This window comes from Saccopteryx bilineata, chromosome 5 (assembly GCF_036850765.1).
Source record: "Saccopteryx bilineata isolate mSacBil1 chromosome 5, mSacBil1_pri_phased_curated, whole genome shotgun sequence".
Lineage (NCBI taxonomy): Eukaryota > Metazoa > Chordata > Mammalia > Chiroptera > Emballonuridae > Saccopteryx > Saccopteryx bilineata.
In genome coordinates this window covers 235,689,450-235,712,529 of record NC_089494.1, presented here as the reverse complement: position 1 = coordinate 235,712,529, position 23,080 = coordinate 235,689,450, and the positions used below count along the sequence as shown (strand labels likewise).

The window sequence follows — 23,080 nt, the reverse complement described above, 5'->3', positions numbered from 1 at the left end:
TGACATCATGAATTTTGTTTTGATCCTTAAGTGTGAAATATGTGTTAGGTAGCCAAGTGGCCATGTTAAGACAGTCGATATTTGATAACCGCACTTCAGGGAAAAGGGTCAGAGCCATAGAGAAAAATGTGTGAGTTATCGTGTGCAAGATATTTACGAGCAAGAGATCTAAGTTCATAAAAATGTCTGAGTTATCACATATGAGATATTTCAGGGCATGGAACTTCCTAGGGAAGGAAAGTGTGTGGTTGGAGAGAGAACCAAAGGAAAGGAAAGAAAGGAGAAAAAGAACCAGGTTTTCTGTGGGGAAATGAATGAGGTGTAAGTACCTGAGGCAGCAAAGAGAGGAGTATGTAGTGAATGAGGCCGGAGGAAAGCCAGGGGCATCTGGTGGTGGGAGGACCGGGAGAGGCAAGGCATTGAGAAGGGGGTGTGGTCGGCTACCCTGCTGCTGGGACCTTGGTTCAGGTCCGAGGAGAAAATGTCTTTGAGGCCAGACAGGATGGCGGTCCTGGAATGTGAGAGGAGAGCCAGTAAAGCATGACATGATTAAATCAGGAGGAAAGGCCTGCAGAGAATGTTTGAGAAAGAGAAATCGAGAACAAAATCTATGACAATTCTAGCACTGTTGCCAATACTGACAGTGACATTTACTGGGCTGTGACTGCGGTCAGGGGCTGTGGGAAGGGCTGGACCTGCCCTGGCTCATTTTCTGTTCCTGTCAACCTTTGGTGCAGATACAGTTAGCATTTTGTCAGTAGGGAAGCTGAGGGTCGGCAGAAGGGTATTAATCTGTTTAGGATTTAGCTTATGCTGGCGGAGCTCAGGGTAAAAATCACGGGTCTCAACTCTTAACCCTGTAAGAATTTTCAGTGAATGAAGAGGGCAGCCTGCCGGGGGCGAGGCTGTGAGGAGAAGGGTGGAGGGGACAGGGGACTCAGGGGGAGGCTGGACTGTGAACGGAAGGAGAGAACCGAGATGGTGGTGAAAGAGGCTGAACTGAATTAGAGTGTTTAGGGGAAAAGGGACCTCATCATGCTACCGGCAAAGATGCTGTGAACCGAGGGTTAAGCTGACATAAAGGTGACACCCAGGGATGGGAAGGAACAGGACTGGAGCCTTGATAGAGGAAAGAGAAGGTGCACTCTCCCCCGTTGCGCTGGCAGGAAAAGATGAAAAGATGGGTGTAGGTGCTGTATATAGAGCGATGGGTGCAGGGCTGGGGGAGGGGTGTCCTCACGGAACATCTGGCCAGATGGCCTCAATCTCATTGCGATCCCAACAGTAAAATCATTGGCTATATAATACTGCAAGGGTGGGAAAGTTCAGGAGGGAATAATTGTGAGCACCAAGCAGAAGTCATTCTGGGACTGTCTCTTTAGGAATGGGGAGTTAGTGGGAAATGGGGAGGATGATTAGAATACTCACTCTCTTACCCCATCTTTGGGGGTTACCTCTTGTTTCAGGATCAAGTACAAGCCGTGCTGCTGACACAGGTTCTCACGGTCCGGGCCATGCCTGTCCTGGCACCTCGTTTCCTGCCATCCGCCTTCCCCTCTGCCTGCTCCCCCCTGTGCTCAGCCCTAAGAGCTTTTCCTCTTTCCTCAAAGAAACCTTTGTACAGGCCTTTGGGTCTGTCTGGAGAACCCTACTTTATCTCCTTCCTTCGGGGAATCCCTTCTCATTCTTCAGAACCAACTCAAATGTCAGCCCCTCAAGGCTTCCCTTGCCTATTTTGGACAGAGGGCGTTCATTTTTGTACTGAGATGCTTCACAAAATCACGCTTAGGAACACAAGCTCTGTAGTCACACTGCCCGGGGTTAAGTCCAGGCTCTGCTATTTCCTTGTTTTATGTTCTTGCACTAGTTACTTAACCTCTTTGTGTTTGGGTTGCCTTGATGTCAAAATGGAGGTAATATTCCTGGCCAGATAGCTCAGTTGGTTAGAGTGTTGTCCCTATGTGCCAAGGTTGCAGGTTCGATCCCTGGTCAGGGCACATGCAAGAATCAACCCATGGGCCCTGGCCAGTTGGCTCAGCGGTAGAGCGTCAGCCTGGCGTGCGGGGGACCCAGCTTCGATTCCCGGCCAGGGCACGGGAGAGGCGCCCATTTGCTTCTCCACCCCCCCTCCTTTCTCTCTGTCTCTCTCTTCCCCTCCCGCAGCCGAGGCTCCATTGGAGCAAAGATGGCCCGGGCGTTGGGGATGGCTCCTTGGCCTCTGCCCCGGGCACTGGAGTGGCTCTGGTCGAGGCAGAGCGACGCCCTGGAGGGGCAGAGCGTTGCCCCTGGTGGGTGTGCCGGGTGGATCCCGGTCGGGCGCATGCGGGAGTCTGACTGTCTCTCCCCGTTTCCAGCTTCAGAAAAATACAAAAAAAAAAAAAAAAAAAAAAAAAAAAAAAAAAACCCATGAGTGCGTAATTAAGTAGAATAACAAATCAGTGTTACTCCCCTCTCTCTCCCCCACCTCCTCTCTCTTAAAAAAAAAAAAATCAATAGAAAATAATTCAATAATATTTTTTTAGAATGGAGATAATAATCAGACCCATCTTACTGGGTTGTTATGAGGATTAAATAAATACATTAATAAGTGGCAAGCATTTAGAAGAGAGAGAGGGCAGGTGGTAGTTGGTATATGAGTGTAAACTGTTATCATTCGACTCTCTCTTCATTCATGCAGATTGTGTTCATTGCTTCCTCCACGGTCCTTAGGCCTCTGTCCATATTTCTCTATGTCACCTACTGTATTGTAATGTTTTATCCTTCCGCTTGGATTCTTCCTGGGTAGGCTCCAGATCTTGTTATTTTGGTCTTACACCGATGACACTCCCTGACATGAAATAGGTATTTAGTCGATGATGGATTGTTTGATTGCTAATTTTGGTTCAGATGAGTATGATTTATAATTGTTTACAAATAGTTTCAATAGAATCTTGATTTGATTTTTCTAGCAGCCCCATCAAGGAGACAGAAACAGCAGTAAATTTATTCTCAATAAGTGTGAAAAATAAGAGCAATTCTATTCTGCTTTATTTTACAATTTAGGTATAAAATATGCGTAAATGTTCTTCTTGTTAAGTAAGGCACGTGATCAGAAAATAAATGAGCATAACGAGCCACAAATAACTGAGGTGTGATGTTCATTTACTGTTTAGAGGAGGAATTCACAACCTTCTGAAAAAGGTTTTGTACAGTAATTGAGGGAAAATATTTATGTATTCAAGTAACAAATCTACCAAGTTTTATATTTTTTTTCAATTGCTTGAACCCAGAAACCAGTATTTTGTCAGCCAATAGAATGTCCTCTTAAGATCATTTTAATAAGGTTTCTAAAAAATTTAGTTAAAATCTTCAGTCTTTCAGTTTATTTATAAACTGTAGTTTATCCATCAAATTGCTTTAAAAAAATGAAACTGCCCTGGCCGGTTGGCTCAGCGGTAGAGCGTCGGCCTAGCGTGCGGAGGACCCGGGTTCGATTCCCGGCCAGGGCACACAGGAGAAGCGCCCATTTGCTTCTCCACCCCTCCGCCGCGCTTTCCTCTCTGTCTCTCTCTTCCCCTCCCGCAGCCAAGGCTCCATTGGAGCAAAGATGGCCCGGGTGCTGGGGATGGCTCTGTGGCCTCTGCCTCAGGCGCTAGAGTGGCTCTGGTCGCCAACATGGCGACGCCCCGGAGGGGCAGAGCATCGCCCCCTGGTGGGCAGAGCGTCGCCCCATGGTGGGCGTGCCGGGTGGATCCCGGTCGGGCGCATGCGGGAGTCTGTCTGACTGTCTCTCCCGGTTTCCAGCTTCAGAAAAATGAAAAAAATAAATAAATAAATAAATAAATAAATAAATAAATAAATAAATGAAACTGATGCTTAATGAACATATTTCTGAAATACAGTTTATTTAAATGGTAATAATGAGGCCGGGAGACTGATTCTTGGCAGTCTTTGCCTATTCATGGCAATTATGTAACACCAATGGTAACAAAGTAATTAGTGAAGTATAGCATTATGATATACAATGTGTTACATTATAAACACATCATAAAAACGTTACCATAAGTCGTATGGTTTTCTTTATTAGATCTTTTTTGTTACTCCTTCATATTTCAGTTATTGGAATAGTTTAGAGCAGTGCTATTAACATCAACAAACTCAAGAAGGTAATTACCTTTTAGTTCTATGGGAAGAAAATAAAAATACAGATGATTTCACTCATTAATGTCTTGCATAAAATAGTGCGATAACACATCACGATGTCTTATTTCTGCTTTTGGTTTAATTGCTAAAGTATATGAAACCTTCTCTTTTCCTTTAAACCCATCAGGGTTTTGGTAAATCATTCAATCAGTGAATGTTTCAATCTGACACATGTCTCTCCAACAAATATTTTGGCTAGTAATGAAAGTAAGTTAACCTTAAACTATAAAGCAGGGAGAGAAATCCAATATTGGGCTTTCCTGAAAGGCACATAGGACATAGTTGGTGACATAACTGCCACTGTAAGGACTTCTTAGGATCCATTTTCTTGATTGGGGAGATGTGTGCAAGTTCATTATGTCTACCCTTAAATTGTTTTTTGTTTCTTTCTTTTTTAGATCTTTATTTATTCATTTTTAGAGATAGAGAGGGAGAGAGAGAGAGAGAGAGAGAGAGAGAGAGAGAGAGAGAGAGAGGAAAGAGATAGAGAGAACAGGGGGAGGAGCAGGAAGCATCAACTCCCATTTGTGCCTCGACCAGGCAAGCCCAGGGTTTCGAACCAGCGACCTCAGCATTCCAGGTCGATGCTTTATCCACTGCACCACCACAGGTCAGGCTATGTCTACCCTTAAAACCATGGTGTTAATAGTTTCGTCCATGCACTCCAATTGGTTTTTGGTGCATTGCTGTTGTTATTGGGGTTTTTCTTGTTTGTTTTTATGTTGAATACCTTTAGGGAACCGTAGGGGCTTTGGCTTTTCCTATGAGTGAGATAGGAAGGCACTGGGGGTTTTGAGTGGGGTAGTGGCGAGATCTCACTTTACCAGATTACCCCGGCTGCAGCTGAGAATAGACAGAAGGGAGGCAGGGTGGCAGCAGTGAGGCCAGTTAAGAGACCCTTCTATAGGTGTAAGATGATGAACTGATGTGCTAGAGTGGAGGCAATGAAAAGTGGTTGGCTTCTGGCTAAATTCCGACGGGAGAATAACAGGGTTTGTTGGTGAGTCCACTTGGGTGTGAAAGATCAGGGTCACGTGTGACTAAACTGAACATTTGCAAGGATGGGTTGTAAGGATTAATTGATCAGATGGGGAAGGATCAGCAAAGTATGGAGAGCAAAATTTGGGGAAATGACACAGTGCTCCTGACATTTCATGTTGCTCCCCTCTGCTAGCCCCCACATGCTCCTGAACCTGGGCTCTCTCCCCTCCCCACCCCTGGTCCCGGCACCCATCTCAGGCTATCTTTAAGAGCTCCGCTAACCTTCCCACCCTGCTCTGTGTCCTTGGAGAGCGATTCCAAGGTGACGGCTTGGCCAGTGTCTTGTCTGAAAGGTTCCTGAGAATCCGTGGTTGTTTGGGATCCAGGTGGGAAGGTCAGTGAAGAGTGTGGGCAGTCACTCTTCACTTCTCCTGCTCATGAACTTGGATAATGGTGGTTGATTCTTGGTAGCTATTTTTCTTTTTTTTTCATAGCAATGGATTATTATACTGTCATGAAGAGAACAGTAATTGGCAGTCTTTATAGTTAGATAGACAATGTATGATATTGTAAACACATCATAAAGGTGTTGCTGAGACGGGTTGTTGAGACAGGTCATCTGAAATCCCAATTCCAATGGAAGGTCCTCCCTTTCCGATGCATCACCGCTGGCTTAGTTTAGTGTGCTAGGTCTGGCCTTTGTGAAACTTACTCCACATGGGAATTACATGGTAATCTTTTTAAAATGCTGGTTCTGGTTCAGTAGGTCTTGGAGAGGGTGGGACAAATGAGAGTACGATTTTTAACGTTAATTTTAGATGAAGGTGCTGCTGCTGGTGGTCTATGAGGACCAAACTTTTTAGTGGCATGGTCCTTGTTGACTTTCTGGATTCAAACTACATCTTGGAGGATTTTGATTAGCATGATTACACTGGATTATTAAATCTGCTCTACTTGAAATTTTTTAGTGGCTATGTATCACATGCAAGATAATTTTAAGTAGCACATGGGCCTTTTAAGGTGTCTATGGACCGCCAATATTTTCTTATAATCTTAGTAGCTATGTTACCTTCTATTTATGGTAAGAGTTTAGATGTCTGCTTTCCCCGGCCTGTGAGTTTTCTGCATGCAGTGGCCATGTCTCAGTTGAATTTCTATCTCTAGGCCATGCTCATCATCATTGACCAGTAAATGGAGAAGTTAGCTAGTGATTCTTTAACAAATGTAGCTAAACTATCTTGGGTTCTCAATGTCAGCACCATTTGCACTAGAAAGAACATAATACTTATAACAAAAATGTAAGAACCTGGGGGAAAATGTTTTCAGAACCTTCTAATTACTTCTTGGTGAATGGAGGTTAGTTTTATAGAAAATATTAGTGATGTTTTGAGACTGTACATAGGACTAATAGAATCAGGAAATAAAATACTAAGGTGTTTATATAGTCTGTATTTAAAATATTATCTTTTTAAAGGGCATCTTTCTTAATTTCTTTATTTTTGGGGAAAAGCTAGGTATTTGAAAACAGTAAAGAACTACTTTTTATCCATAAAATATCCCTAAAATAAGAATAGCAGGATTTTTTAAAGTTTTTTTAAAATTTATTTATTTATTTATTTTTTACAGAGAGAGAGAGAGAGAGAGAGTCAGAGAGAGGGATAGATAGGGACAGAGTCAGGAACGGAGAGAGATGAGAAGCATCAACCATTAGTTTTTTATTGTGACACCTTAGTTGTTCATTGATTGCTTTCTCATATGTGCCTTGACCATGGACCGAGTAACCCCTTGCTCAAGCCAGCGACCTTGGGTCCAAGCTGGTGAGCCTTGCTCAAACCATATGAGCCCGCGCTCAAGCTGGTGACCTCGGGGTCTCAAACCTGGGTCCTTCACATCCCAGTTCAACACTCTATCCACTGCGCCACTGCCTGGTCAGGCATAACAGAATATTAACAAAAGAATTTTCTCCCTCCCTCCCTCCTTCCGCCCCTTCTTTTTTCAGGTAGTACCTTATATTGGCTCGTGAATTGTGGGAGTGGTAATGAGGATGTTTTATAATAGAGCTGGAGCTGTGGTTTGCAATGAAGAGTTGGGACCACTTAGTTTCCTTAGACTGCTCTTTAAAAAACAAATGCATACACAAACAAAAAAACTCTGTTTCATTTTCCTGATGATTAAAGTAATACGTATTAATTATAGAAATTTTAGGAGAATAAGGGAAAATTTAAGTAAATAAAAATCACATCTGATTTCCATTATGAAGATGTAACATGTTGACCTATTTCCTCCATGTGTGCATGCGTCTGTGTGTGCATGTGTGTCTGGTAATATCTTTGCCTGGCTTTTGAAGAAGGGTAATCTTGGCTTAATAGAATGAATTGATGAGTATTCTTTCCTCTTCAATTGTCTGTAAGACTTTGTGTATAATTGCATTGTTTCTTCCTTAATATTGGTTTAATTTACCTTCTGGGCCTGGCATTTTTTGGGGGGGAGGGGAGGGAAGGTTATCCATTTTTTTATGGAGTGAACTTTGATTGTTTATATCAAGGAATTTATTCCATTCATCTAAGTTGGTGAATTTTATTGCCACAAATTTATTTATACTATTTCTTTGATATCCTTTTAATGCCTGCAGAATATGAAATGATGTTATCTCTGTCATTCCTGATGTTGATAATTGTCTTTCTTTTCTTTGCCTTAAAACCAAAGATTATCAATTCTATAGCTAAAGGTTTATCAACCGGGCTGAAAGTTTATCTTTTTTTTTTTTTTTTGCTCTCAAAGAAATAGCTTTGGATATCATTGATTTTTCTCTATTGCTTTTTGGTTTCCTTTTTTAAAATAAAGACTTTATTTACTCATTTAGAGAGAGGAGACAGAGAAAGGGGGAAGGAATGGGAAGCGTCAACTCGTATTTGCTTCCCATATGTGCCTTGAGCAGGCAAGCCCTGGGTTTCAAGCCAGTGATCTCAGCATCCCAGGTCAATGCTTTATCCACTGTGCCACCACAGATCAGGCACTTCTGGTTTTCTATTTGATTGATTTCAACTCTGATATAAAGTAATTTCTTCTTTTTAATGCTTAATTTGGGCTTATTTTGCTTAAGGTGGAAGCAGAATTCATATATTTGAGCTCCACTTTTCTGATATTGATGTTTTAAGTTATATATTTTCCCCAAATACTACTTTAACATCCTTCCTTACATTTATATAGTGCCCTATTCTTTCACTGCAAAATACATTCTAATTTATTTTGCTTCCTTCTTTAGTCAATGAGTTGTTTAGAATTGTGTTACTTAGTTTTAAATTATTTGTGGATTACTTCAGAGATATTTCTGTTGTTAGTTTCTGATTTAATTCTATTGCAGTCAGTTAGATAGCATGCTTTTCTTATGAATTGAATTCTTTTAAGTTTGTGAAGACTTGTTTTCTAACCCAGAATTTGATCTGTTTTAATAAATGTTTATTGTGAACTTAAGAAGAAAAGTATATATTGTGTTTCAGGTTGGAGTATTCTAGACATGTCAATTAAGTCAACTTGGTTAATAGTGTTTTGTGTTGGTCAACTCTTCTTTATCCTTATTGATTTCCTGTCTACTTATTCTATCGGTTTTCAAAGAGAGATATTAAGTCTCTGATTCTAGTTGTGAAATTTCTATTTCTCCTTGCAGGTTCATCTATTTTGGCTAATGTATTTTGAAGCTTTTTTTTTATTATTAGGTGCAAAAATGTTTAGGATCATCGAGTCTTTTAAAAAAATTTTTTTTTATTTTTCTGAAGTTGGAAACGGGGAGGCAGTCAGACAGACTCCCACATGTGCCTGACCGGGATCCACCCGGCATGCCCACCAGGGGGCAATGCTCTGCCCATCTGGGGCGTTACTCTGCCGCAATCAGAGCCACTCTAGCACCTGAGGCAGAGGCCATAGAGCCATCCTTAGTGCCTGGGCCAACTTTGCTCCAATGGAGCCTCAGCTGCGGGAGGGGAAGAGAGAGACAGAGAGGAAGGAGAGGGGCATGGGTGGAGAAGCAGATGGGAGCTTCTCCTGTGTGTCCTCGCCAGGAATCGAACCCAGGACTCCTGCACACCAGGCCAACACTCTAGCACTGAGCCAACTGGCCAGGGCACATCGAGTCTTTTTGATGAGCTAAACCTCTTCTTATTATGAAATTACTTTCTCTGGCCCTGAATTATTCTTTGTTCTAAAAGTTACTTTGTCTGACATTAATGTAACTATTTTAGTTTTCTTTTCTTTAGTGTTAGCACCATGTGTCTTATTCTATTCTTCCATTTTTAACCTATTTTTATGTTTATATTTAAAGTGCATTTTTCATAAGCATCAAATAGTTGGATCTTGCTTCTTTATCCAACCTGACAGTCTGTGTCTTTTAATTGGGGATGTTTGGGCCATTTATATTTAATGCACTTATTGATATGGTTAGATTTAAGTCTACAGTATTGCTGTTTGCTTTCTATTTATTCTATCCTGTATTTCATTTGCCTTTTTTTCCTTTTTATTGTTAAAGTATTTCTATGATTTCTTTTGATCTCTTTTCTTGTCTTATTAACTATAACTTGTTATTTTGCTACTTTAGAGGTTGCTTTAGAATTTATAGTATGTGTATTTCCATGGTATGTCATAGATGATAAAGAAAATATATTGAATGAACAAATGAATGCCCTAGTGCCTAGATCACAGGGCTGCTCAGAGCCAGGGGTGTCAGGGGTGGCCCACAGTCCAGTGCTGTCACGGCTCATTCTGTCCCAGCTTTATTTCCCTCTTTACACCGTGTGATTATGGGTATTAGCTTTAATCTTTCTGTCTTAATGCTACTCTCTCAAGGATAGGACTCTGTGTCTTCCCTTACAGCCCCCTTAACATTTTAACAAATAGATACTGTATCTGTAGGTGGTACTTTCTGCAGGCTTTTTTGAAAGGGTATGTAGTGGATCCTTAGGCTGAGAGAGGCATGGCCTTGACGTCACGGCCAAACCCAAAAGTCACATCTTTGCAGGAAGAACAGATAACTTAAAGGTAGTAGATAGGGAAAACACCTTCAAAGAAATGCTCTAAATTTAAGACTAGCTGATCTAAGCAAAACTACCCATGGAAAGGAAACTCAGACCTAACAGATTTTCCCATTCTTAGAATGCTGCCAGTTATTTCAAGGCTCTTAAATGTATACGTGATCACTGTGCTTCCTGATTAAAGAAGAAATATTTATGCTCTTTTTCTCTCTCTCTCTCTTTTTATTTCTTTTCTAGCAAGTAACCGGCAGGAGCTTTGGTGATAAAGATTTTCGGACGGGGTTAGAAAATGGAATCGTTCTCTGCGAGTAAGTATATATACCCTGTAGCCAGTTGGTTTCCATTCAAGATTTATCAGTGCCGTTCAGTTTGTAGTTCAAACCTCCTGTGTTTTACTTTGAGTTTAATCAGTTTGAATCTGAAATTTAAGAAAAATCACGGGGCTGAATGGTAGACATGAGTAGGTGAGGGGGTCGGTGTTCAGTGGGGAGCGATGGGCACCGGGGCAGTTTCAGACGAGTGGGAGAAGGAGGTCTGGTAGCTGCGACTCAGCTCCAGCCCACTTCCACGGTGTGAGAATTCGGGCCCAGGGAATGGGAAGGCGGTGGGCCAAACTGTAGTAAAAGTAGCAGCTTTTCTCCCTTCATCCCCCCACCCTCCACCCCCTGCCCTAAAGCAGTCTGTGTCAAGCACAGACAGTGCCTCTGTTTACCCACAATGGCTTAAAGCGGGCCAGGTAATGTTCCTCACTGGACCTGCTTCTCCGAACTAGTTTGAATATATTTAATTTGAGCTGTTGGCAAAATTCGAATGTGAACAACAACGGCAGTGTGTACCGTGTATGTATTGAACCAGGGAGGGAGAATGGTGCTGGGTCTTGGCCTCAAGAGCTTTGCTGTGAAGTAGTTCTGGACCCAAAATCAGCTAGAACCTTCATCCTTACCATGGAGAGACACAGGCTTCAGATCAAGATTTCACAGTTTGAAGTTATTTAATAGGTTCTGCCATTTTGTACTGATTTTTTTGTTGTTTTGTTTTATTGAAGTGAAATGTGTCTACCTGAACTGCGCAGCTCTGAAACTTAGAATCTGACGAGTGTTAAAAGCGGTGTATGTACATGTCACCAACATCCCGGTCACGATAGGGAACAGAAAGTGCCCTCGTGTCCTTGCCCTGTCAGACTCAGCCACCTACAGAAAGCATTGTCCTGATTTCTATCACCAGAGGTGTTTTTTAATTTATCTTGAACTTTAATGTACACGGAATCCCATAGAACACACTCTGATTTTAGTGATTGATGTTCAGAATATTCTTTGGGACCCCGCCTCCCATGTAGCTGAAAGAGTGTGGGTTTTGGAGCCTGCGAACTAGAGACCCAGGTCTTCACCCCGGGAGTAAGTTAACCTCCTCCAAATCTCTTTTTGGCTCCCTTCTCTAAAACGGTCATAAAACCGTTATCACTATGGCTTATTCCGTAGGTGATTTTTATTACTTCCAGCAGGGCCACGTGGACAAGGTGTCCTAAACACCGCATTGGTATGCGGATGCTGATCATCATGCAACGCTTTCAGCACGTCTCATGTAGGCATCTTCTTTCCTGCTCTCGTTGCCTTCTTCCTTCGAAGCTAGCCGTCTCGATGCCTTCCTTCCTATGAAGTCCTCCTGTACTTAACGTCCCTCACCAGATCTTGTCCTTTTATTAAATCTGAGTCAGAGCTCATCTCGTAGGTGAACCGTGACTGGTTCAGTGTCCCCCCAGAGACAAGCCCAGACAGACTCTTAACACTTCCCTTGTATTCTAGCACCTGCTTCTCCAGCGCTTCTGGGCTTCGCCCTCTCCTGGTGGTAACGGACTCATCGGAATTTTATCTACCTTATGTCTGCAATGCTCTCTTCATCTGTTCAAGTCGGTTTTTGGTACTGATTTTTTGTTTACCTAACATTTGCTCCAGAGATTCCTGTAAGCATCCACCTCTCCACTGCGTCCCCGTGAATAAAGCTCTCCAGGGGCAGCCTTGCCTGCCTGACTCGGATTGAGAGGCTCTCCTGAAGGCAAGGCTCTGCACCTGGAGACGTGGCACACACAGGACTTGTTCCCTGCCTCGCTGAAGATGTTGAGTTAGGGGCTCGGCTCTCCCATGTGTGCAATGCCACTCTCCTCTGGCCTTTTACACACACATCAGTGAATGTTAGGGCTGTCTAAGGGTGGAGAGGTAGAATCTGAGTCCAGGCTAGGGTTAGGAAACACTGTGGTTAGACAACACAGAGGTGCAAATTATAGCTGGGGCCTCTTTAAATAAATAAAGGGCTTGGACTGCTGGCAGCCTGGAGATGAAACCGACGGAACTGGCCAGCGCAGGACACAGACAGATGTTCCTGCCTGTGTAGGCAGGATGAAACCCAAGATAACTGAGTTATTGTCTAAATCCTCTAAATATGGAGGGTTTGAAGGCGTCTGAGGGCCAGCGTCAGGTCCAGTGGTCAGCCCGGGCCCAGAGTTTGCTGAGGAGGAATGAGCTGCGTGGGTAGCCTGAGGCAAACAAGGCTGGCAGCGGGATCGCAGCCAGAACCTTGGGGAGAGAGCTGGCTCAGCAGCCGGAGACACCAGATGAAAACACATTTTTCAGTGCAGGACCCACAGAACGATGAGGAACAGAAACATGGCCCCGGAGCTGTATACATGAAGTTTGGGAATAATGGAGGAAGAAGAGTCCCCCCTTCTTTTTTTTTTTTTTGGTCAGGGACAGAGGCATGGCTAGGTTTGAGCTAAATACATTGCAGACTGAGATTAGCAGGTGCATTTTCTGAGACTTGTACCCAGAGACCAATCTGGCCAGGAGGGGGACACGCACTGTTCCAGGTGTGGGGTTGGTTGATGGCAGGAAACTCAGCTTGTGGGGGTCTCAGGAACGTGGGGCTCCAACAATGGATCCATGCTGGTTTTAAACACCTGTCTTTGGAGAGTAAAGTACACTTGAAACCTATATAATTTTGTTAACCAATGTCACCTTGATAAATTCAGTAATAACAAAAAAAGAATGCTTCAGGCCATGCCATTCTGTAGAACCAGAGAGAGTTTTGTGGATACTGGTAATGACCACTCACGTAGCAGCATTTAAACTATAGGACCCCAGCTGAAAAATACGTGACTGGCCTCAGTGAATTCTCGCTTTTGTGCCACAAACTCTCATCCCTTTGTCTGAGCTGGATTGGATCAGCTCTAAATGCTGGTTGCTACTTTAGAGGGACACCGTGTTCTTTGTCTGCTCAAAAATGTCCCGAGTTTTGATGAGCCTGGAAAAAATTCAGTCCTTGTCAAACTAAAAGGCGTCTTCTGGGGCCTGGTTTGCTTCTTACCAGCCAGGTGGTAACTTACCTGTGGCCTGTAAGGATCCTCACGCTCATTTGACAGCGGAAGTAGCCAAGGCGCAGAGGGGTGCGTAACTCGGCTGAAGTTACACACAGATCAGAAGGATTTTCTTAGCTTCTGCTCTTCCCCACGGACCCTTAACGGGGGAGGAAAACAAGAGGTTGGGAGCCGCGGTGGAATGGAACTGGTGCCAGAAACCTTAGCTCGCGGGGCAAAGGGCAGGGCCGAGGATGACCGCCGGGTCTCACTGGGTCGGTGGTATTGGAAGAACGTCCGCATCAAGGGCCCGGTCCTCCTGCTTAAGATGAGAAGGCGCGTCCAGTAAGCGTGAGGGCACAAGAGGACAGGAGGCCGTGGTCCGCGGGGGACGTGGGTGCCAGTTGTCTCAGATGGGGCCGTCAAAACCAGAAGGAGACACATGAGAGCAGTGGACCCGTACTAAAAACTACAGTGACAGGACGGGGACGAGACCGGCGCCTACGGGCAGCGCAGACCACGGAAAGCGACAAGCCTCCAATCACCGGGCGCTCTTTTACTTACAGTAACAGCAAGTGGGAAAGAGAGTGCATATGCCAAATAGAATTGTAATGGATGTGTTTTTGCTACCACCATCTGTCTCTTCCTCTGTCGCCTTTCCCAAGCGCCTGTCGCGGATGCTCACATTAAGTGAGCCCTCTGCTGAGCGTCCAAGGTCTGGGGTCCAAGTGTGACAAGGCTGCAAGCCTGGGACTATTGTCATGCTGTTGGGAATGTTAACTGAATACTGTATTGTGTCCTTGAGGACTTCAGGGTCCAAAGGAAGGCTGCTGGGAGCCCTTCCCCAAGAAGCCCTTCCCCAGACAGAGCTGCGAGTCACGGATAACGGTCAGGCTGTTTTGAAATAATTCCAGAAAGGAAGGTTTCTGACTTGTTTTCCTGACTTTGACTTTATTATTTTTATGGAATTTATGGAATTTCATCTGTATCGGGGGTTGGCAAATCATGACCCTTGCTCTGTTTTTGTACCGGCCTTCCGAATTCTTGTGAAGAATGGCATTAAAAAAAAAAATTTAATGGGTTATAAATAAAGCTAGAGTTTGTATGTGGCTCACACAGGCTGTTTCCTCTTTAGTCCTTTATAGAAAAAGTGTCCCAGCCTATAAATTCATTTTTAATGTAAATTGTTTATCCTCATAAAGTTAAGTAATTGAGTTTGGGCAGTGCAAAAACACTATCTGGGTAAATCAAATAACATTTTACAAAAGGGTTTTCTCAGGAGTTTCTTTATAATTCCCTCTTACCTGTCTCGAGATTTTATTTTGAAAATTATGTTGAAACTTATATTGAAACTATATTGAAACTTATAAGAAAGTTGCAAGAATAATGTAAGGATTACCCACATACCCTGTCACTAAATACAGTTATTTTCATTTTGTCATACTTGCCTTATGTTTGTTATATATAACAAAAGCCAGTGCACATCCTCTAAGGAGAGAACGGAGTGGAAAGTGGATGAGTTTGGGAACCCTTAGGCCGAATCCTGTGTAAATGTCTTAGTAGGCCCAATCAGAAAATACGACTTCCTATGGTTCAACCTAGTGGACAGTGCAGGTCCTGGATTCGCCTCTTCTGTGTTCTGAGGCAGGTTAGCTAACCTCCCTGAATACCAGTTTTTTCATCTATAAAAATAGATATAAATGTACCGAATTCATAGGGGCGTTCTGAGGCTTAAATGAATTAGCAACATGTATAAAACCCTCTGTTTAGTGCTTGGAACCTAACAGACACTTAGATGTTAACTTTTCCCCTTTGTCTATGAAATGGGGAAATTACTGCCTCATAAGGTTCCCGAAAGACTCCAGAGAGAGAGAAACACGACAGAGTGCTCAGCTGTGTCTGGCTCTTGGTTGGCACTCTGGGTTACTAGCTATTCTCGTTATTATTGTTGGAAATAGGCCCAAAGTCAATTATGAACACGACGTAGTCAACGGAGCCCTGTGTCAATGTGCACCCCCCAGCTCTCTCCTGAGGGCTGCCCGCGGTCTTACTTTCTAGCTTCTCTTGCCTAGACTGTGATCAGAAACTGGGCAAGAAGAAAGTTTGAGTCCCATACAGACTTGATCATCTGTATGTAATGAGCTTTGGCTGGCAGAGCTGGAGGCCTAGAGTGATTGTTTTGAAAACAGTAACCTTGACCTCTGTGGTGATGTCATTTCCCCCTGTTCCCTCCAGTCTGTTGTGGTTTCTTTCTTTGAGAGGCTGTTCCAGAACCCTCTGGGCAGAATCAATGGGTCCCTGTCTGGCTTCTGAGTACCTCTCCTGCTAGCACTTAACTTCATCTCTTCGTCCCCTGTCCCTTCTTGTACTGGACCAGAAATTTCCTAAAGACCCCTCTATTTCTCTTTGACTTTTCCTCGCTGGACACTGGCTTAGCACATACTACGTCTGTTACAAATACTTACTAAATAAGTTGAGGCCAGTAGTAAGATTTCTGCCGAGGCTACCTAATCATCAGTGACCTTAACTTGCTTCCAGTGTTAGCTGTCATCCTCAATATTATCCTCTATCTCTGTCCCCTCTCCTCTTCTTTTCTCTTTCCCTCTCTCTCCCCTGTCTCTCTTCTTGTCTCTCTCTCTCTCACACACACACACACACAATTTAATATAACGAATGGACCCATCTCGGAAGATGGAAGTATCTGCTTTCTTTATGTGTAAGATTCCCCATGACAGCGCCATCTTCTTTGGAGTCATAGAGGTGAACTTATGGGCTTGTTCTGCAGACACATTTTCATGGAATACAAAGTCTGAGTATGTTAGTCTGAAAATAAGTGACCAATAAAGCATGCCTTAGTGGATTTTTGTCTCAGTTCTTATGTTGCTGAAATGATTTCCTGAAGATAAGAAATCTGTTGGCAAACACTTGTTTATATCATCGCTGATGAATGAGCTGCTTATTCTAAGAAGGAGGGTTTGTCTTGGATTCTTGTCCCGATTTCAGCATGAGATGTAGTGTGCCACAGATATGTATAAGTTTCCAGGATAGGTTGGGAGTCGATGGTGTAGCTTTGCACGGAGACATTTTGTCATACGGAAGACTTGTTAGATACCGACCGTGTTCTGCACAGCCCCAGATTAGGCACCGAGGGCATGAAAAGGAAACATGGGCTTGATCCCTGATCTTCAGGAGTCTTAGAATGTGTTCAGGAATTGAACACACACACAGAACAGTTCAGCCTGTGGATGAGTCAATGCAAAAGTGACCGAGATTTAATTGCTAAGGTTTACTAAGTTAAACAAAGGGAGATTTTTATAGTTTGGGAGACAGTTATTGGGGAGATGTGACATGAAATGTATTTTACATTAGATGAGAATAGGTTGAGGGAGAGAGAAGGGCATCCTGCCCAGGAACACGAGCAGGGAGAAAGGTGGGAGGTGTTATGCTGTGTTTAGAAAATATAAGTAAGATCTGCTGCACTGGGGGGAGGGCTTCTCATCCTTCCACTAACCTTTTGAAAACCCCCCTTAGAAGTGTAGTAAGTTACTAGACTGACGGGTACACGGCAACAACATCATGTACCAGTGGTGCCCCGATCAGATCTGGGACTGGAAGCCTTACTCCATGTGGGTTGTAAACCTCAGGTTCCCTTGTAGAAATTAGATTGAGGCGGAGACATGAATGAAGAGTAGAGATTAGCAGAGAAAGAGGGAAGGAGGATGGAAGTAGGGAGGAGGCGTGTTCTAGACTGAAAAAAAAATAACATGTTTGAAATCTCCAAGACAGAAAAAGTGCTATGTAATGGAGGAATTGCAAGATTTGTTTGGTGAAAATACAGAAGTGGGGAAGACAATGGTATGGGATGGGGGTAGGTGGGAAGGAAAAGTGAACAAGGACAAGGTTGCTCAGGGCCTTGTAAGCCATAGAAGGGCTTTTGGGTTTGATCTTCAGGGTGATGGAAATGAGAAGAATTTTGAAGAACTCAATAGGACTTGGGAGGATATAGGGTATAGATGAAAAGAAAGACTAAAAACTAACATCATAGTTTCAATAGTTGATGACAAGCTTGGTTGGGTCCTTGATGCAAGCTGAAAAGGGTCCTCTGTTGGGAGAGGCCATGATTTCCTTTTGGGCAGGGTGAGTTTGGGATACAGACAGGCATGAGGGCCTGGAACTTACGGGGGAAGGGGAATGGAGAATGGATTTAACGTATTCAAATTGGATTTGCCAGCCATTGCTGGCAAATGTGAGATAAGGTCAAGCTTTGAGATATGAAAGATTGCAGCATGAAAGAACAGCGATATAATCCAATACAAAATGGACAAAGGACCTAAATGGACACTCCTCCAAAGAAGAATACAGGTGGCCAATGGACATATGAAAAGATACTTAATGTCACTAATTATTAGAGTATCAGAGGGATACAAATTAAAACCACATTGAGATATCAATTTACATCGGTCAGAATGGCTGTCAATACATCCACAGACAAGTGCTGGCAATGATGTGGAGAAAAGGGAACCCTCCTGCACTGCTGGTGGGAATGCAGACTGGTGCAGCCACTGTGGAAAACAGTATGGAGATTCCTCAAAAAATTGAAAATGGAACTGCCTTGTGATCTAGAGATTCTACTTCTGGGAATATGTCCAAAGAAGCCTGAAACACTAATTCGAAAGAATGTATGCACCCCTTATCTTCATTGCAGTTTTATTTAAAATAGGCAAGATTTGGAAACAGCCCCAGTGCCCATCAGTAGATGAGTTGATAAAAAGCTTTGGTACATTTACACAAAGTAATACTCCTCAACCATAAACAAAGAAATCTTACCTTTTGAAACAGCATGGATGGACACGGAGAATATTATGCTAAGTAAAATAAGCCAAGTACCGTATGATTTCACTCATAGGTGGAATTTTTTTTATTATTATTATTCAGTGAGAGGAGGAGGGGCAGAAACAGACTCCCACATGCACCCCACGTTTGCAGATGATTAGGTGGAGACCCAGGGCGGTCGATCCCAGTGTGCCCAGAACTCCTTGTTAAGAACTCTTTCTCTAACCCAGATGCTCACTCAAACCTCAGCAACCTTGGGTCCTTTAGCCCTTACTGATTTTGGCCTTAGCCAGCTGCTAAGAATTTTTTTTAAAAATAATTTTATTTTTTTAATGGGGCGACATCAATAAATCAGGATACATATATTCAAAGATAACATGTCCAGGTTATCTTGTCGTTCAATTATGTTGCATACCCATCACCCAAAGTCAGATTGTCCTCTGTCACCTTCTATCTAGTTTTCTTTGTGCCCCTCCCCCTCCCCCTTTCCCTCTCCCTCTCCCCCCTCCCCCTGTAACCACCACACTCTTATCAATGTCTCTTAGTCTCACTTTTATGTCCCACCTATGTATGGAATAATGCAGTTCCTGTTTTTTTCTAATTTACTTATTTCACTTCGTATAATGTCAGCTGCTAAGAATTTGATAGGCCTTCTATGTAGGATTCTCCCTTGTCTTTCTGCCAAATCACAATTGGCCTCTCTGACTTGGCCTATCTCCAGCTGTTTGGCACCAAGACTCATTAAGCTTTGAAGTTCAAGTGAGGACATTTCAACCCACTCTTTTTTTTTTTTTAAAGCAATCTCCAGTGAAAAGCTGCTTTTTGTTTGAAGATGGGTCTGGCTTAGGTGGGAATTTAGGCAAGAACTGAGGGTCCCCGGCAGCCTTCTGTTAGGAAAGATGAGCACAGATGAGGAGCATGCAGGTGAGTTGGTGGGACTCATAATGAGCAGAATGGACCCCCGGAGATACCTTTTCCCCCCAGATTCTCACCAAATAACAGCCCTTGGTTTCTTCAAAAGAAGGACTCTTCGTACAGGGTGTGTGGGTTACTGTTCCCATTCAAACTGTGCTTGAGCATCAATTACAAGAGACGACACAAGACTCTTGTGTGCATTTAACACTGTACATTTGAAATGTTCTCAAGTTCATCTATCTTTGCAGGTATTTTATCTATCTGAAAGTATACACTTTTTGTTACAACCTTTTTTTCTCTTATCACATAATTTTCCATGACCTAGACCAAGCAGAACAATTATAGAGTGTGTTTTGATGCTTCCAAAAAAATATGTTTGAAATTTATTTTAGCATAATTTTCATTCAGAAATCACTTCCCTCTAAATGTACAATAAAACCACATCCTTCAAAATAGGTGATTTCCTTCTCTCTATCGATCTGTGCCTTAATGAAACAATAAATTTCTACTCATTTAAATTACAGGGCTAGTCTCTTTCCTCCTGAATAAATTTAGCACACATTTATTAGAATAACTGATTGACTTTAAATATGTATAGCAACAGCTTTAAATATGGGCTGCTTGGGTGGTAGAGGAAAAACTGGCCTATCCTATTGCCTTCCTGTGGAGTTCATGAGGGATTAGGATTTGCTTGCAAAGAGAGGATTTGGTAGCTCCTTAATTGTAGTCCCCTTAATAATCCATTTTTTTTTATTGTGTCTCCTGGGCTGTGAGGCTGGGTGGGCTGGCTTCCCACAATTAAGTGCACAAAATTCCTGCCTCATGTGTTCCGTTCTAAGTGTTTCCTTTGGTTACCCACAGGAGAAGACCTTTTCTTAAATATCCCAATCGAGGGCCAGGTCTATAAATTATTTCTTTTTCAAGTTAACTATGCAGAAATAGACTACTCTGGATATATTAGGGGGAAGAAGAACGAGTGAAGGTAAAGACAAATAGACAGTTGGGACTTGATGGCCGAGTGCTTAGCTCCCTGCCTGCCTGCCCTTGGGCCACTGTAGACTCTGCCATGAGGCTAACCACTCCCAAATGTGGCTTCCTTGTTCCAGTACCCTTCCTTCCAAGACAGAACACGACTGAAGTTTTTTTGCCTGGAACCTGGTGTCCCTCACTGTCTGGGAGCAGCGTTTCTATTTCTCTGGTCACAGAGGGTGATTATTGCTCCTCATATTATCTTTGTGTTGCCCCACTTTCAAGCCTGAGACTGCATTTCCTTCCAGCCATTTGGGTGCTCACTTCCCTGTCCATGTCCATCTTTCTGAATTCTCAGCCCATGCACTGGGCATCTTTTTCTTCCATTAAGGTGCCCTGTGCCTGCAGCCTGAATTCGGTGCTTCTTTCCTCCTCCTAGTGCCCATGGCAGTGACAACCATGCATCGTGTGGTGGTGGCGACAACTTTCATTTCAAACACTCACTCTTGTTTCTTATTTGAAAGTATTTTGGCTTTGTCTAGAGCAAGTAATTTGTCTCACACATGGCACTACTCATGAAGTTGTCTGTTTTAACTTTCTATGAGATTATAAATTCTTTGACATAGCGACAGTGACTCATACATTTTTCCATGCCCAATAGTGCTTGTACATGGCAGGAATGTAGTAAATTGGTGGAGAATGGAAGAAGAAAGATTGTTCCAAATTTTAAAATTTTGAAATAATTAACATGTTTATAATGTGTTTATAATCAGCAAATGTGTATTTAGATAATGCTATATTAACTCAAAATGGATTTTAGACCTAAAAGTAAGAGCTAAAACTATACAATTCTTAGAATAAAATACAGGAGTATATTTTTGTGACCTTGGAATAGACAATGGGTTCCTGCATGTAACATCCAAAGTACAAACAACAATAGAAAAAAAAATAGATAACTAAGACTATATCAAAATTAAACATTTGTGTCCTGCAGGTGATACCATCTCCCAGCCCACAGAATGGGAGAAAATATGCTATTTGTGAATCATATATCTGAGAAGGAACTTATATCCAGAATACGTAAAGAACCCTTATAACTCAGTAATAACAAAAGCAGAAACAATACAATTAAATGGGAAAAGATATCTGAATAGATATTTCTCCAAAGAAGATATAAAAATGGCCAATAAACACATGAAAAGATGTTCAACCTCATTAGTCTTTAGGGAAATGTGAATCAAAACCACGATGAGCTACCACCTCACACCCACCGGAATGGCTGTAGTTAGAAAGGAGGACGGTAAATGTGGCATGGCTCTGGGGAAAGTGGAGCCTTCACTCATCACCGGTGGGAAGGTGAAGTGGTCTAACCACAGAGGCGGACTTAATGGCAGGCGCACCGGGCGCATGCCCTAGGCCCCGACTTCTGAAGGGCCCCACAAAACCCCCACTCTACACTTCTTTCTAATGACAAAGGGCCCAATATTTTCTTCTGTGCCCAGGGCCTTAATCCGCCTCTGTGTAACCAAGTTGGTAAACAATTTGGCAGTTCCTCAGAAGGATAAACATTAAATTACTGTATGACCCAGCAATTATATTTCTAGGTACATAGCCAAGAGAAATGAAAACATATGTCCAAACAAAAAACTTGTATATAAATGTTCATGAAGCATTATTCCTCATAGTTAAGTGATGGAAATAACCAAATACCCATCAGTTGACGAACTGATAGATGAAATATGGTATATTCATATCACGTAATATTATCTGGCCACAAAAAGGAATCAACTACCAATACATGCTACAGTATGGATGAACCAAAACCATTTATGCTGTGGAAGAAACCAGTCACAACACATTGCGTAGCATATGATCCCGTTTATATGATACATTCAGAGTAGGCAAATCTATAGAGACAGAAAGTAGATTTGAGTTGTTTATGGCTCAGTGTGCCAATGGGTGGGGTGGGGAGTTAAAGCCAATGGGTACGGGGTTTCTTTCAGGGAGAAAGAAAATGAAAATCAGTTTGCCATAAGTGAACTCTATGTAAATTATATCTCAAGCGCGCGCACACACATGCTCGCACACTATGATTTTTTAAAGTTTTACTTCAAGATGTTTAACATGCCCTTTAGACAGCTCATTCCAAGTGTCATTTAATGCGTTTCTAGATGTGCTGGTATCACATTGTAATGTGCTGCCAGATGTAAAGGAAATAACAAAACTAGAACTCAAAATCAAAGGCACACTCATTAAAACCAGGAAGCGCAACGTTAGATAAAGAAAGGCCACGGAATGGAGAAAGGAGGCTTTACTGCTTAAACACTGCAGTTTACCTTCACTGACAGCAGTCCTTTTCTGCAACAGATGGAAGGGCTTTGCTGGTAGTCTCGTTGCTTCCCTGTGGGAGCTTCGGGCCTCCACAACCCGTTCTCCAGTCCTCTGAATAAGACTGCATTCTGGGCCCTGGCCGGTTGGCTCAGCGGTAGAGCGTCGGCCTGGCGTGCGGGGGACCCGGGTTCGATTCCCGGCCAGGGCACATAGGAAAAGCGCCCATTTGCTTCTCCACCCCCTCCTCCTTCCTCTCTGTCTCTCTCTTCCCCTCCCGCAGCCAAGGCTCCATTGGAGCAGAGATGGCCCGGGCGCTGGGGATGGCTCCTTGGCCTCTGCCCCAGGCGCTAGAGTGGCTCTGGAGGCACAGAGCGACGCCCCGGAGGGGCAGAGCATCGCCCCTGGTGGGCGTGCCGGGTGGATCCCGGTCGGGCGCATGCGGGAGTCTGTCTGACTGTCTCTCCCCGTTTCCAGCTTCAAAGAAATACAAAAAAAAAAA

General features: G+C 43.1%; 1 protein-coding gene across 28 annotated transcripts in view; it reads left to right on the top strand.

The window, feature by feature from the left end:
• The window catches only part of LIMCH1 (LIM and calponin homology domains 1), a 335,363-nt gene that overhangs the window by 121,495 nt on the left and 190,788 nt on the right, over window positions 1-23,080 (top strand). For 27 of the 28 annotated variants that reach the window (XM_066233748.1, XM_066233763.1, XM_066233758.1 and 24 more), the window contains exon 2: window positions 10,425-10,495. In XM_066233748.1, coding sequence (XP_066089845.1) covers window positions 10,425-10,495 — 71 coding nt within the window. Of the gene's footprint in view, window positions 1-10,424; window positions 10,496-23,080 lie in introns of those variants that run through there. The other variant, XM_066233752.1, reaches the window with a different exon arrangement.